The sequence below is a fragment of the Aotus nancymaae genome, unplaced genomic scaffold (assembly GCF_030222135.1).
Source record: "Aotus nancymaae isolate 86718 unplaced genomic scaffold, 86718_ANA_hifiasm-v0.15.2.pri h1tg000008l, whole genome shotgun sequence".
NCBI lineage: Eukaryota > Metazoa > Chordata > Mammalia > Primates > Aotidae > Aotus > Aotus nancymaae.
In genome coordinates this window covers 17,326,027-17,342,150 of record NW_026988419.1, presented here as the reverse complement: position 1 = coordinate 17,342,150, position 16,124 = coordinate 17,326,027, and the positions used below count along the sequence as shown (strand labels likewise).

Below are 16,124 nucleotides of genomic sequence, written 5' to 3'. Positions count from 1 at the left end.
CGTTTGGCTAAACCTCTGGAGAACTACAATTTCCAGGGTGCACCACTTTCGCCCCACCCATGACGTTGCAACTCCCGTTTCTCTCCAGGCTCCCGGCACGAACTACAAATCCCAGAAGACCCTGCAGCCCCGCTGGAGTGCTAGTCTCATCACTCCCACTTTTGGAGGTGAAACTGTGGCCGCGTTGCCTGCTGGGAAGTGTAGTTCACCGGTGACCGAGCCCTTCAGGCCTGGCCGCTACAATAAGGCGGGCGAACTCGTAGCGCTTGAATACCCGTGGCCTAACCGTCCACCAGGAAGACTAGTCCGGCTCGGAAGGCTCCGGAGTCGCGCCTGGGCTCAGAGCCGGGGGCGAATGAGGCTCGCGTTCTAGGCCTCCTTGGGTGAGAAAGTGGTAGACTGGCAGGAAGGCGGCGGAGGCGGACGAGACCAATGCCAGCCTGGAGGAGGAAGTGGGCCAACGGGAAGGGTGAATCCAACTAGATATCGTAGGGGTGGGAGTCGGGTGTGGCGCCCGCTTACCTTGAGGCTGGGTGAAGCGCGCCCCGAAATTCTGGGGAGCAGAGGTTCCTGCCTAGAGAGGAAGAGGGGCGACCATGTGGCGGGATGGCTTTAGGGTTTGGGGCTGATCAGTGGGTCTTATGGCTGCATCTCCCTGGTTAGTGGAGACAGCTCACCAGGCCTGGGATCTGGAGTGTTTGGAGGTGCAGGAAACTGATTGGAATCTTAGGCAGGAGTGCGTTACCCAGAGAGACTGAGGGCTTCCGCTGTTCTCCTGCAAAACCTTTCCCTAACCGCTCTACCCCTTCCTAACTGCTAATATTTGGAGAAGGTGGAAGTTCTCTGGGGATAGATGCTTCTTGGTCAGGGAGGAGGAGTGGGGTGGGGGGTTGGGTTCTGCCAAAGGAAGCCCCAGCAGGGAAGGAAACCCTTGAACCCTATAGTTGCCCAGAGGCCTAGGCAGTGCTACTGAAGTACCCCTACATCATCATTCTAAGCATTACACAGCATTACAGTAGATGCAGGCTATTTAATCTGAACCAAGCCAGAGAAATTGGTGTCCTGCCCCCTGCTTACAAAATGTTGTAAAAATGTCTCAGTTCGTAGGAAAATAAATGTTCCCAGTAAATTAATGGAAAAAAAAAATCAGGGTGCAAAATGGAATGTTTACAATGATCCTATTTTATAATAAATTCTTATGTCTCTTAAATATGCACTATGTATTACGTGGTTATGGATAGAAAAAAAGTCAGAACTGTATACTCTAAATTATTAATTTCAACGGTGGTTATTGATGGCTGGTGAGATTATGGATTAATTTTATTCTTTTTTGTTTGCTTGTTCACATCTTTATATAGCATCTTAATTTGTACAGTGAACACATATTTCTTTTTTCCACCCCTTATTTTCCCAGGAGAGTCAGTCAGTCGTTCCGTGTGTTGTGTTTTGGAAATCATGTATCAAGGCCAGCTGCTCTGGCTTGCACTGAGCCGCAGGCTGACTGCCAGGAAGGATAAAATGAGTGAATGTGAAGGGAGAATTTCGTGTGCAGTCTATGGGAGGCTAATGCTTTTTTCCTTCTTCTAGGTTGGAAAGAGGCTATTTTAGCAAGTATCACGCCATGGTAAGTGGTTGGTCTATTTCAGTCTAATCTATTATGCTTTCTGGTTAAAAATGTCACCCTTCTCATTATCTGATGGATTTAAGTGCACTAAATAACTTTCTTGGGTTCTGATAACTCACCTTGTCTGGGGCATGGGAAGGAGAGAAATATTGCAGCTGAAGTGCCTTTTTAGCTTTGGCTTTGCTTTTTTTGTTTGTTTTTGAGATGGAGTTTCACTCTTGTTGCCCAGGCTGGAGTGCCGTGGCACAATCTTGGCTTACTGCAACCTCTGCCTCCCAGGTTCAAGCAATTTTCCTGCTTCAGCCTCTCAAGTAGCTGGGATTACAGGCGTGCACCACCACGCCTGGCTAATTTTGTATTTTTAGTAGAGATGGGGTTTCACCATGTTGGCAAGGCTGGTCTTAAACTCCTGACCTCAAGTGATCTGCCTGCCCTGGCTTCCCAAAGTGCTGGGATTACAGGAATGAGCCACCACGCCTGGCCTGCTTTTTGATCAGGATCTTTATTTTAGCATATGCTGCCTACTATCTCCGTGTGTGTGCAATTATAAAATAAACTTTAATATAGCCTTTAGTTGTGCTCATTATGCAGTTTCTGGGACAAAAGCTTGTTAAAATCATGGTTGGAGCACAGCAGTTAATAAATGTAATGTTCATTTCAATTTTCTTATTTTCTTCCACAGCTTTTGCCAACTTTCCAGTTAAAGGTTGACATTCCTGCTTAAGTATTTCTCTGTGAAAATGTCCTTGCCTCTTACAGAGGAGCAGAGGAAAAGGATTGAAGAGAATCGACAAAAGGCTCTGGTTCGTAGAGCTGAGAAGTTATTGGCAGAACAGCATCAGAAGACTAGCTCGGGCACCTCCATTGCTGGCAACCTATCCCAGGCCAAGCAAGGCCCATCCCAAAATTTCCCAAGGGAGTCTTGTAAGCCAGTGAGCCATGGTGTCATTTTCAAGCAACAGAATCCCAGTAGCTCATCTAATTATGACCAAAAACCTCATAATTCCCACAGTTTTCATCTTAGCACACCAGAGCAGGCGAAGGGAATATGGAAAAAGCCAGAAGAAATGACCACAGCCTGCCCAGGCCACAGCCCACCAAGTCAAGTGGCTCTCACTGGAATTTCCCCTCCTTTGGCACAAAGTCCTCCAGAGGTCTCTAAACAACAGCTCTTGGGTTATGAGTTAGGTCAAGGTCATGCTCAGGCTTCGATCAGGTCCATACCCTTTGCTCACCCAACTCATGATCCTTTGGCCAAAGCAAAGAGTTCACAAGAGACACCAGCTCATTCTTCTGGACAGCCTCCCAGGGATATTAAGTTAGAGGCCAAGACAGCAAAAGCCTCCACCTCGCGGCAGAACACTTCTTACATCCATTCTAGCTCAGGGAGTATAACACCCAGGCCAGAAGGAAGACTCCAGCAGACATCGGGGTCCTCACTCCAAAAAGCAGCGGTCACTCAGAAGGGAAAGTGTGTAAGGAATGGCGATCGTTTCCAGGTGTTGATCGGGTACAGTGCAGAACTCCTTGCTGTGTTTAAGAGCCTGCCCAGCAAGATTTATGGTAATGTCTTTGTTCTTCAGGTGTTTTTTTTCTTATTTTTAGAATCTCTTTTAATCTAATAGTTTCTCATAAATATTAGGAGAGTGCATTGGCACATTCTGTCCATCCAGTTGTTAAATTTTTTCAATTTGAGCTTGTGTTTCCTTTCATCGTAATTATTCTCTCAAACAACTGCCAAACTTGATGATTGCCACATGGCCATCTGGAGAACAGTTGAATGTTATTGAGAAGACACTTCCTCTGCCAGGTGCTTTATATGCATTGTAGCACTTAAGCTGAGCAGCAGTTTTTTTGAAATAAGTAGATGTTATTGCAGTTTTTAAGGCTATGGAACTGGCTCAGCAAGATTAAGTGACAGGCCCAGTTTCATTGGTCTGAAAAGACAGGGTCAGGAAGTGACCAGCTCAGCTACAGCCCAGAGCCATTGCTCCTCATACTGCTTTGCCTGACTACATTATGACCTGGAGAACTTGGATTCTAGTCCTAACTCTGCCCTCAGTCCTCTTAGGTGAGGTTCATAACTTCCCCGGGCCTGAGTTGAATTCCACTACATGGAATAAAAGAATTATTTAGGCCTGGCGCGGTGGCTCATGCTTGTAATCCCAGCACTTTGGGGGCCGAGGTGGGCAGATCACGAGGTCAGGAGTTCGAGACCAGCCGGTCTAATGTGGCGAAACCGTATTTCTACTAAAAAATACAAAAATTAGCTGGGTGTGGTGGTGCACGCTTGTAGTCCCAGCTACTTGGGAGGCTGAGGCAGGGGAATCGCTTGAACCTAGGAGGCGGTGGTTGCAGTGAGCTGAGATCATGCCACTGCACTCCAGCCTGGGTGACAGAGTGAGACTCTGTCTCAAAAAAAAGAAAAAAAAAAAAAGAAATTATCTATATTTACTGTTTGTCCTCTACAGAGATTTGATAGATCAGTGGGGGCTTGCTAGTCAGCTGTTTTGAACTTGGTATCTATTCATTCATTCATTCATTTAGAAGACAAGCCTGTATTGAGTGCCCAAGTGCAAATTGTAATGACAGTCATCAACCCTCTGTTTCGTTTCAGATCCTGACTCCAAGACTTGGAACTTCAGCATGAATGACTATAGTGCCCTGAGTAAGTAGGCACGTGGTTGTTCCTCATGGAGGGCGACACTGGCACTGAAAACTTCCTTTGGAGTGTCACATGTAGTCTAGCTTATGGTGTGCATGCCTTTACAGGTGTCGAAAGCTTGCAGGGCACCACCCCACACTCCTTCCTACTGTGTCTAGCCTAATGAGGCAGCTCTGTGGGTGAAAGCCATTGGTAATATTAACGAAAGCTAGCACTTAATAGTGCTTCTTATGCATTAGGCTATTCTAAGCTCCTTATTCTAACTTTTATTCCTTGTAATAACTATTTCACAGCTGGGGAAACTGAGGCCCAGCGGGGCTGAGTCAGTAACACAGGGTCACTTAGCCAATAAGTTATTCTGCTGGGATTCAAACCCAAACAGTCTGACTTCAGATTACATGTTCCCACCAGACTATGCTGGCCCCAGCAGTGACAGGCAGCTCAGGCAGCTCTGCCAGCCCCTCCTCCCAGGAAGGTAACAGTTCAGCAAACAGCACAGATCCTCAGAGCACTGTCTATGTAGCTAACTACTCAAAAGTGCAAGAAGAGGGCAGTACTCAGGCAGGTTCCAGCTAACGTCGTGTCTGGTTGTAGTCAGCAGCTGGGTACGTCCCTCTGTCTTCTGAGAAAACTGTCATACACTAAAGTTTTTGTCACTTGATCCTGTCACATGGAGCCTACACACCTGTGTCAAAGCATCAGCCCCGGGGGTGTTTTCATCTCCCATTTATTTTCCTCTTCTCCCCCAGCTGCCATTCCTATACCCTCTCTTCCATCCAGCTTAAGAAGGGAAAAGATAAGGATGTATGCTTAGGTCACTTTGCAGATTTAGGGTATGAGGTAGGATTATCTGGAGTCACCAGTACAGTTTCTGGGCAGGGTGGTGTGCGCCGGTGATGGGACAGCTCCCTGTAGAATTTCCTGGTTTTCTCCTTAGCCTCCAATTCCTGAAATGTGTACATTAGGCAATATCTCTTTCTTTGGTAGCTGCTCATGTGTTAGTTTGTGAGGGCTGCTGTGACAGAGTACCACTGACTAGGTGGCTTAAACAATAGAAATTTATTTTTTCACAGACTTGGAGGCTGGAAGCCTGAAATGAAGGTATTGGCAGGGTTGGTTTCTTCAGAGGCCTCTCTCCATGACCTGCAGGCGGCTGCTTTCTCTCTGTGTCCTTGTGTGGACTTTCCTTTGTGTGTGCTGATCCCTAGTGTCTCTCCCTTTTATAAGAACATCAGTCATAGTGGTGTTCTTATAAGAATACCTACCCTTAGAAGAACATCACCCACCCCGGTGACCTGATTTAACTTATTAACCTCTTTAAAGCCCTACCTCCATATACAGTCACATTCTGAGGTCCTATGCTGCTTGTTTAACATGAATTTTGGAGGGACACAATTCACCCTTTAACACTAATGATGTTAGCACTGTCTAGGGAGGGCTCATTTTTTAATCCATTTGTTTGGTGTTGGAAGGGGGAGACCCAAGGGTCTGGGTAAAGATGACAGATTTTGACACGTGGTATTCTCACTGCTGGTGAATTTAAACCAGTGGTTTCCACCGTTGCGGTTGTTTGTTTTGTCTTTTTACTCTTGTTCTGACCACAGTGCATGGCGACTTAGATGACTCCTGCTTTTGCAGATGCATTTAGGTTTTTTGTGTGATATTGTTGCCTTTTTTTTTTTTTTGAGACAGAGTCTCGTGCTGTCACACAGGCTTGAGTGCAGTGGCACAATCTTGGCTCATTGCAATCTCTGCCTCCTAGGTTCCAGTGATTCTCCTGCCTCAGCCTCCTGAGTGGCTGGGACTTCAGTCTTGTACAACCACGCCTGGCTAATTTTCGTATTTTTAGTAGAGATGTTGGCCAGGCTGGTCTTGAACTCCTGACCTTAGGCGGTCCACCTGCCTCAGCCTCCAAAAGTGCTGGGATTGCAGGTGTGAGCCACCATGCTCGCCTATCATTGCTTTATGTAATGCTCCACATGTTTTAAAAACCATGTTTATTGGGTACAAAATTCTCCATATATACTTCTCAATGAAGCTCACAGAAGAGAAACATAAATTCTCCATAGAGCTTTTAGATGAATTTTTCTGATTGTTTGGCTCCTCTATATCCTTACCAATGTGTAACACACTTATCTTTTGCCTGCTGAGATAAACTTTGAAATTCCTTACCATAATTATGGATTTGTGAATTTCTCCTTGTATTTGTAAGTTTCAGATAGGTTCATGATTGTTGTGTCATGATTGGCTTTTTATCAGTATAGCATATACAATTGTCTCTGTATCAGTCTTTCTGTCATTTTGCTTTAGGTATATCTCTGGATTTTGCTTTGTTAACCCTACCACACGCTCACTGTAGAACATATTTTGAGGCGTGAAGAAGAAAAACTATCCCCCGTAATCTCCCCACTCAACTAACCATTATTAACATTTTGGTTTCATTCCTTCCAGCCTTTTTTCTATGCATTAAAATATAAAGTTGTATGCATGCATATAATTTTTATTTTGCCTTTTTAATTTAATGCTCCAGCATAAAGCATATTTGTTTTACTGAATGTTAACTGTTAATTCGAAATGATGACATTGTGGGTGTCCATGATCATAATGGGCCATTTTGACCTTCAAAAAATGATTTTGTGTTGTTGAACTACTTTTGCCTTTTCCAAAATTTTCAGTACAAAATAAATTTTAATTGCTGTATAACATTCGGTTTTATGGATGTATCATGCATTGCTTCAATTGTTTTTTTTTTTTCTGCTTGATTTTAATTTGCTGCCAGTTTTTCCAGTTTTAAAGCTGTAGAGGAATACCTTTGTACATAAGTTTTCTCTGTATTTTCAGTTGGTAGTTGGGATAGATTCCCAGAAGTTGAATCATTATTCTTAGAGCTCTAGCTGTAATTGCCAAATTGTTTTCCAGAAGGTTTTATTCCCAACTAGCAATATGGATGTCTAATTGTTTCTTATCCTGCAAGTTGGATAAGTAGAAAAGTCTCTTATTTGTCTGATGATTTATGAAGTTGAACATTTCTCCAAACGTTTGTTAGTCTTTTTCCTCCTGTTTTGAATTCGCTCCACCTCTATCCTCTTATTTTGTGATCTCAGTACTTTTTAAAAGCGTGAGCTCTTTTTGTCTTTCTTTACTCAGAGTTTTTGCCTTTCACTTCAGTGTGTGTCTATCGACAGCTTAGTTTTATATAGTTGAATCCGTTTGTCTATAAAATTCATCTGTAATAGATGAAATAATGTTCAGAACTGTGTTTGTGACCTGGTGATCCTGGTCCTCACTCCTTTGTTCTCTGTGCAGTAGACAGAGTAGTGACCTAGGAGTAGGGTTAACTGGGTGATTTGTGGTGTGCTGATTTCAGTGGTTTGTGCAACACAGTGCCAGAAGTTATCTAATAAGTTTCTTCATCCTGGCGAACTGCCTCTTCCCCCTGTTAATTTCTAAATTAAAAATTTTTTTTTTGAGGCGGAGTCTAGCTCTGTCTCCCAGGCTGGACAACCTCCGCCTCCCCGGTTCAAGCAATTCTCCTGCCTCAGCCTCCTGAGTAGCTGAGATTACAGGCACACATCACCATGCATGGCTAATTTTTATATTTTTAGTGGAGATGGGGTTTCACCATGTTGGCCAGCATGGTCTTGATGTCCTAACCTCGTGTTCCACCCGCCTCGGCCTCCCAAAGTGCTGGGATTACAGGCATGAGCCACCACGCCCAGTCAAATTTTAAATTTTTTGATTTGAAAAACCTAAGGAGGCTGAATGTGGTGCCTCATGCCTGTAATACTAGCACTTCCGGAGGCTAAGGTATGTGGATGGCTTGAGCTTAGGGGTTTGATGCCAGCCTGGGCCACGTAGCGAAACCCGGTCTCTACAAAAAATATGAAAGTTAACTCCATGTGGTGGTGCGCGGCCGGTAGTCCTAGCTACTGGGGAGGCTGAGGTGGAGGATGACTTGAGCCTGGGAGGTTGAGGCTGTGGTAAGCCATGATCATGGCACTACACTCCAGCCTCGGTGACAGAGCAAGACCTTGTCTCAAAAAAGAGAAAAACTTAAGGAGATGGAGAGTTACATTCAACAAAAATTGAAATTCCCAAAGCCCCAACTAAAAATCACTTGCCAGCCTCCTAATCTAACAGTGCCTTTTCTTGCCTTCCTGCCAGACCTGGTGCCTCTTGACCATGTCCCTTCCCCACTTTCTCCCTCTTCCCTTGCCTGTATCCCAAAGCCACATCATAGTCCTCTGCTTTGTCACTTCTGTTCGATTCCTCTTCTTTGGCAGTGGAAGCAGCCCAGAGCCTCCCCACAGTCAACCTACAGCCTCTGGAAGGGGCCGATGGCAGCAGCGAGTCACCCTCCACCAGCAGCGCAGGACAGGCCAGCCTTCCGTCAGCTCCGTCCCTTGCCTTTGTCAGAGGGCGATGCATACTCATCTCCCGGGCCTACTTCGAGGCAGACATCAGTTATTCACAGGACCTGATTGCACTTTTTAAACAGATGGATTCCAGAAGATATGGCAAGTAATCGGTCTTTGTCTGATCCAATAATATGTAGGGGTCTGTGATCTCAACATAGGGTGTTTTTTTCTACCTTGAATGTTCAAAAATTACTTTCTTGGGAACGTCTTCCTGTTCTGCTTTTCTCCTTGTAGAAAGATGACATGTTAATTATTCTGGATAGTAAACATATAGTGGGGACTGCTTTGTCATTAAGGCCTCCCAAAGAGAAGACCTCATAATTTCCCCCGGTCAACGTCTTCTTGGTGGAAGCAGGTAAATCCTGCTTTGGCATTTTTAAAACTCATCTGTGTTTATTTTGGCCTTTGCAGAGCAGAAACACAGGTGGTTGCCATACAAATAAATGCCTTGTCTTATGTCATCTTAGTGGTTTTCAAACTTGAACATGCAGGGAACCGCTTGCATGGGTTGTTAAAATGCAGATTGCTGGGCTCCACTACCGGAGTTTCTGATTCTGGAACTCAAGCGTGGAGCCAAAAATTTGCATTTCTCACAAGTTCCCTGAGCTGGTGCTGCTGCTGGTGATGGTGCCATGGTTTGAAAATGCTGGTAGTTCTCCTCTCGGGCTGCCCATCAGCATCTCTGGGCCACTTCAAAAACACTGATGCCCGGTTCTTACCCAAAGATGTTGATTTATTTTGTTGGAGGTGAGGCCTAGACATTGTTTTTTTTTTTTTTAAATCTTCAGTTGAGCCTAATTATAAGCCAGTCTTAAAATCTACTGGCCAAAGTAGGATATTTTTGCTTTATTTTATTTTATTTATTTATTTTTGAGATGGGGTTTTTTTGTTCTGTCAGCTAGGCTGGGAGTGCAGTGGCACAATCTCGGCTCACTGCAACCTCTGCCTCCCAGGTTCAAGTGGTTCTCCTGCCTCAGCCTCCCGAGTAGCAGGGACTACAGGCGCATGCCACCACACTAGGCTAATTTTTTCTATTTTTAGTAGAGGCAGGGTTTCACCATGTTGGCCAGGGTGGTCTTGAACTCCTCTGCCCACCTCAGCCTCCCAAAGTGTTGGAATTATAGGCGTGAGACATTGCACATGGCCATTTTGCTTTATTTTTTTGTGAGATTCTTCTAAAGCTCCCCTGTCAGAATAGGGGAGAAGAAGCTATAGATTCTGGACTCCTGGGTGTCATTCTTAGCTTGGGCCACATTGTTTTTTAAAAACTGTGTATCTATTATGGATCAGTATTTCCCCATTCTTGAATTGGTTTGATCTTGTCCATAGGCAAGTAGAACTCAAATCCTTAAAACCTCGTGCCTTTGAGACCTCACACTGAAGCATCGTCCTGGAAGAAGCCTCTAGAATTGCTTGCCCAACAAGAGCTTTCATCAGGGTTTGGGTTCCTTCTGAAGGAGGGTGATGCTGGTTGCTATGTGATCATCCTTGGATGGATGGAGTTTGGACTAATGAGGGCAGGCCGGTGAGCAGGGCGTAGCGGAGCTGTGCGAGGCCCAGGCAGGTCGTGAGATGAGCTACTTACACAACAGCCTAGATCCTTTGCCTTGCTTGCCCCCTCAGCTGGTTGGCTTCAGCTTGGGGTGGCCCTTAAAAGGCAAATACAGGCCAGGTGCAGTGGCCTGTAATCCCACCACTTTGGGAGGCCCAGGTGGGTAGATCACCTGAGGTCACAGGAGTTTGAGATCAGCCTGGCCAACATAGTGAAACCCCATCTACTAAAAATACAAAAACTAGCTGGGCGTGGTGGTGCCAGCCTGTAACCCCAACTACTCAGAAGCCTGAGGCAGGAGAATCGCTTGAGCCCAGGAGGCAGAGGTTGCAGTGAGCCAAGATCACACCACTGCACTCCAACCTGGATGACAGAGCGAGACGCCATCTCAAAAAAAAAAAAAAAAAAAAGTCAAATACAGTGATGTGTGTCTATCACTGGCCTGTGAGATCACACTCCTGACATGGTCTGCCATTTTGGGAGTGGGTACCATGAAAATATTGATATTGATCCTGCTCACACCCAGGTGTCCAAAAACCATGATTGGTTTCTTTGCCTTAGCTGCTGTTCACCACTTTTCCTGTTTGCTGCTGTGCCACTGTGAGAATCAAGTTGTCAGGAAGGACCTTCTTGTACTAGTTCACATTCGAGATTAGTCTGTTTGCTTTGTTCCTTTCATCAGGTTGCACCTGGGCGACCTCGCTTTTTCCTGAAACTGACTTGCTATGTCCACAATGCCTCTTTCCAGCCACCTTGCTTTTGAGGTAACTGTACAGTGAGGAATGCGCTTTTGCTGCCCAGATAGCTTTTACCGAGACCAAGCTTTCTTGATTTTTTTCAAAAGATAAATTAGTAGAGAAATTCCTCTGTTTAAATAATGAGCCACCATTGGGTAGTAAGATGCTCACCTTTTAGTTAATATTGTGTGTAATTTATACTACACTATGCTAATTAGCAGATGATGTAATAATCACACTAACAACAATTCATAATAACTAGCTTTTTGGGGTGCTCATTGTTTTCCAGTCATACTTTTATAAGCAATTTCTTTGAATTTCATGTAATCCTCACAGTAACCTGTGACATAGGGGCTGTAGTATCTTTATTTTTCAGATGTGGAAACTGAGGGAGAGATGTTACAATGACTTGCCCAAGGTGACATAGCTAGCCAAGAGGCAGAGCCAGAATTTGAACTTTGGCAGTTTGACCACTCTGACCATATGCAGCTTGTTTCACATGTATAAAATGGAGTTAACACCTCCAATGAGCACCCCAGAAAGCCAGTTATTATGAATTATTGTGTGATTATTACATCATCTGCTAATTAGCATAGTGTAGTATAAATTACACACAATATTAACTAAAAAAGGTCAGCATCTTTCTACCCAATGGTGGCTCATTATTTAAATAGAGACTTACAAACTTGGGAGGGGCAGATGAGGTGGTGCCACTGAGTCTTGGCATAGTGCTGGGCTGAACATGAATGCTGCTGAGGTGTGAGCTACAATTAGCACCCTTGTCATTCAGAGTGTTTCTGACCTGCTAGCCCCTCCCCAGCCATGTATCCTGTACAGGCACCTTTTATCACAACCCTTACAACTAGTGTTGTCAGCGTCTCTGCTTATCTCTCCTCTCAGTAGACTGGGGAAGCCTCCAGGGAAAGGACTCTCCTAATTTCTATATCCCCAGTGCTAAGTACAGGACCAGATGCCACATTGTGCAAGCTTAATGGAAGTTTATGAAGCCAAGGAATAAATGAGTAAGTGTGATCACGTAGCAGGAGAGCAGGATGTCCTATTTGCTTATTTATTTCTTATCATTGCAGATGTCAAGACCAGGAAGTGGCGTTTTCTCTTGGAAGAGCACAATAAACTAAGTGAGAAGCCTTCCTTACTTGTTTTATATCATGCTATTGTTAAACTTTAATCATTCACCTTAAATTTGATGTATCTTTGAAGAATCTTCTCCTCTATCTGCTGTGGTGGGATGCTTGAGTACAGGGTAAGTAAAGGTAAGGATGCAGCCTTGTCTGCATCCACTGAGATGGTGGCTTTATGACAGCCCAAACAAATGCCGGGCCTCCTCTGCTGTAAGGGTGAGGTGGTGGTAGTGAAATTCCCCAGGCCTGTGAAACCTTCCTGCTGTCATAGAAGTATTAGAAGCATGGGTAATAGACCTTAGGAATCAGGAGCGAGCTGGGATTGCTTAGCTTAGGTGGAAGTGACCGTAGATTACTCCTAAGAGTAGGCTCCCGGTGTATTTCTAGAACTGGATGCTCAAGAAAGGTAGGAAAGTCTCGCTGGGAATGGACTTCATAATAGAGTTCTGTCCAAGGCAGAACTCAAGGCCAGGGACTTAGGCATTTTAACAAGCACTTTAGAGACTGACCGAGGAAAGGGGATATGTGTACAGATAGCATAAGTACGAGAAGAAGAAGCCAATTTGGGTTTATCATTTTTCTTCTCTGTGCTTTCCTTAGATGGGGCAATAAATTCTAATATGCCTGGGACCAGGAAATATGGTCATATCTCAGACTGTACCAGAATACCAATCCGTTATCTATCTGGCTGTAGCAATTCTGCATTGGGTTTGCAGCTGGCATGGCTTATGTTCCTCTGCTTTTTTCCCAATCCTGAGGGCCTATTGGGCTTCCCAGACTGAGGAAGGAGTCATTTATGGGAACCAGTCAGGCCAAGACAGACATAAGCCAACCCTGGGAGCTGTGAGTCATTGGCCATCTTGCCTGGCAGGCTAGGGCTTCAGTGAAGAGGGAAAAGCTGGGTTCCTTCCTTTTGTCTCCTTACCTGACTTACTGTGTGACATTAGGTAAATAATTCAACATTCTGGGTCCTATTGTCCCTTTAGTTAAAGAAAAGGGATGGTCTTTAATCTCTATCTGCTCTACTGACATAGGAATTAAATATAAAGGAAGAGCCTTTGGTTCCTTGAGCAAAACTTGCTGTGAACTACAAGATTAGGTTTGAATATGAGATGATAACTTAGTAAATGCTGGCTGAAGTAGAAAGGATGGCTCACATTGATCTTTAGACTCTTTGGCTGCTGCTACTTGGAACTTGTGATTTAGAGGGAATTATTTAAGGCTGGGTGTGGTGGCGGCTCACACCTGTAATCCCAGCACTTTTGGAGGCCAAGGCAGCCAGATCACAAGGTCAGGAGATTGAGACCATCCTGGCTAACATGGTGAAACCCTGTCTTTACTAAAAATACAAAAAATTAGCTGGGCATGGTGGCATACACCTGTAGTCCCAGCTACTTCAGAGGCCGAGGCAGGAGAATCATTTGAACCTGGGAGGCAGAGGTTGTAGTGAGCCGAAATTATGCCACTGCACTCCAGCCTGGGCAACAGAGCAAGACTCCAACTCAAAAAAAATAAAATAAAATAGAGGGAAGTATTTGGCAAAAGCTGAATGTGTTTTTTCTTTTTGAGACAGGGTCTCACTGTCAGCCAGGCTGGAGTGCAGTGGTGGGATCTTGGCTCACTACAACCTCTGCCTCCCAGGCTCAAGTGATTGTTGTGCCTCAGCCTCCAAAGTAGCTGTTACACAGGATCCTTTTGGTGCTGCTTTGCCAGCTGGGCTTGCTGCTGGGCTTGTTGTGCCCACTCAGCCTGGCAGGCTGCGTTTGGCTCATGCTACCAGTCCTGATCCCACACCCACCAAGGGGGAGCTAGGCATGGAGCAGTGGAGGGTATGTGAGTGAGAGAGTGTAGGATCTGGCCACAGCACACAGCCACGTGTGCCAGCTGCTGCAGTGGAGCAGGCAGCTCCAGACTCTGGCATAGGCACCAGCTCCATGTGAGGCTGCAGCTAGACTGGGCATACCACAAGCAGCTTCTGCCTTGGGTACCAGCATCTGGATGATGGGAATGTGCTGGCGCCCGAAAACTTGAAAATACCAGCAACTCTGAAGCCCCGAGGGGGTGTTACAGCAAGTCACAGCTCTGGCTTAGGGAGTCCTGAGATCTGGGCCCCCAGAAAGGTTGCTGTTCTTCACTCCTATGATCCGATGGTCAGGAGCATGTCACTGCCCACAGCTTGGCAAGCAGACCAGGAATGTGTTACAGCCCTTTTCTCACCCACCATTTAGCAGGTCCCAGATTCTTGTCCCGCATCCAAGAAGGATGAGGTTACATGGACAACTGGAGAGTGAGCAAGGCAAAGAAGGATTTTATTGAGCAACAGAACAGCTCTCAATAAAGAGGGGACCTGAAGTGGGTAGTTCCAACATGTGGCTGAGTCCGGGTTTTTATGGGCTTAGAATGGGGGCATGTGTACTGGTTGGTCCATGGGTGGGCCTGGAAAAAGCACCATTCGATTGGCTGAAAGTCATCGAGGAAGTTCTCACGCTGGATTGTGGACTCCACCTGGAACTAACTGGCAGTCCAGTTTTCAGGTTTCGGTCTGTCTTCAGCTTGAAGGTTGGGTTTCACTGGGGTCCCACCCTCGTCTGCCTAGGAAGTTGTCTGCCTCCTGCTGTTATCAGCTGGAATTATACGTACACATCACCATGCCCAGCTAATTTTTCGATTTTTAGTAGAGATGGGGTTTTGCCATGTTGGCCAGGCTGCTCTGGAACTCCTGGCCTCAAGTGATCCTCCCACCTTGGCATCCCAAAGTACTGGGATTACAGGCATGAGCCACCACTCCCAACTGCAAAAGCTGAATTTTTTATGAGAAGTAGACGTGAGTTCTTTCCTTCTCCCCTTTGTCTTTCAAACAAGAAACACAAATATGTTAGTTATAAAGTCTATGACTTTTACAGAACAACAAAAAGCGGGACACTTACAGCATTAGTAGATAAATGTAGTGTTGAAAAACCATGACTTGTGACTCACATGGCATTATATAGTGGTTCCTGATCTTTTGCAGACAATAGACTCCTTGAAATATCTGATGGAAATCATGGATTTTTCACCCAGGAAAAAAATGTACATCATGGCCCCAAATAAGGTTTTGCACTTGATAAAAATGATTCCTTGGATCCTGAGTGAAGATTCTAGATTTAGTTTTTACATGTTATCCCATCATGACAGTGTCTCATGAAAGATAAGACTGATCTTCCTATTTCATAGACTGGGAAAAGGTTGGGTGCAGAGAAAGGAAACAGTGGCTTTCCTTACTGGGAGCATTGCAGGGTCACAGTAAAGCTAGTGACAGTCATTGACAGAAATAAGACTAAAATTGCCATCTACCTTTGTAACCTGATCCATTACAAAATTTAGAAGCCAGATAAACTAAGAAGCTGGGGAGGGAAAGCCGTGAGAATATAGCCTGCTTCCAATTGAGTTCTGATTTCACCGCCAGTACTGTGAACCTGGGGAATGCGCACCTCTCCCCTCACCCCGTGCTCTCCTTTTTTATGAGTGAAATTAGATCCTTGACCCTGAGCTAGTGAACATGTGCACAGGAAACTAATGAAGAAAGGACAATAAAACCTGAGTATGTGAATGCTCACTGATGAAGCAGTGGGAGCTATTTTCTCTAGTAAGGAGAATCTAAGCTTTCCTTCTCTCTCTTTTCTAAGTGACTCAGGCCTTTTGCCCCCAGTGAAATTGGCATAAGGCCTTTTGTTTTCCCCTTGCTGTCAGTCCAGAAGGGTTCTCAACAATCTTGTCTTGTCAGCTGCTATTTGAAAACATTAGCATCTCTGCTATGTGGCTAGTAGCATTCTGCCAAAGAGCTATTTTACAGAAATGACTTCTAGATGACTCACGAAGCCAGACGGCACGTCTCTCATCTCCTAGTACCAGGGAAAGGACAGTAGAGGCAGTCATTGACAGGGAATGGTGGCCTTCTCAGAAACCCTGAGATGGTTGAACTAGCAGCATAGGATTTTAGAGATGGT

The 16,124-nt window shown here is 45.1% G+C and overlaps 1 protein-coding gene across 3 annotated transcripts in view; it reads left to right on the top strand.

Annotated features, from left to right (window-relative positions):
* The first annotated feature begins 218 nt into the window (after nt 1-218).
* SMARCAL1 (SWI/SNF related, matrix associated, actin dependent regulator of chromatin, subfamily a like 1) overlaps nt 219-16,124 on the top strand; it is a 67,139-nt gene continuing 51,233 nt past the window's right edge. Inside the window, exons 1-6 of one of the 3 annotated variants that reach the window (XM_012446060.2) lie at nt 219-383; nt 1,588-1,624; nt 2,307-3,187; nt 4,242-4,292; nt 8,573-8,806; nt 12,085-12,135. In XM_012446060.2, the coding sequence (XP_012301483.2) occupies nt 2,365-3,187; nt 4,242-4,292; nt 8,573-8,806; nt 12,085-12,135 (1,159 nt within the window). In that variant the 5' untranslated portion in view covers nt 219-383; nt 1,588-1,624; nt 2,307-2,364. The other 2 variants (XM_064373008.1, XM_064373009.1) reach the window with 2 other exon arrangements.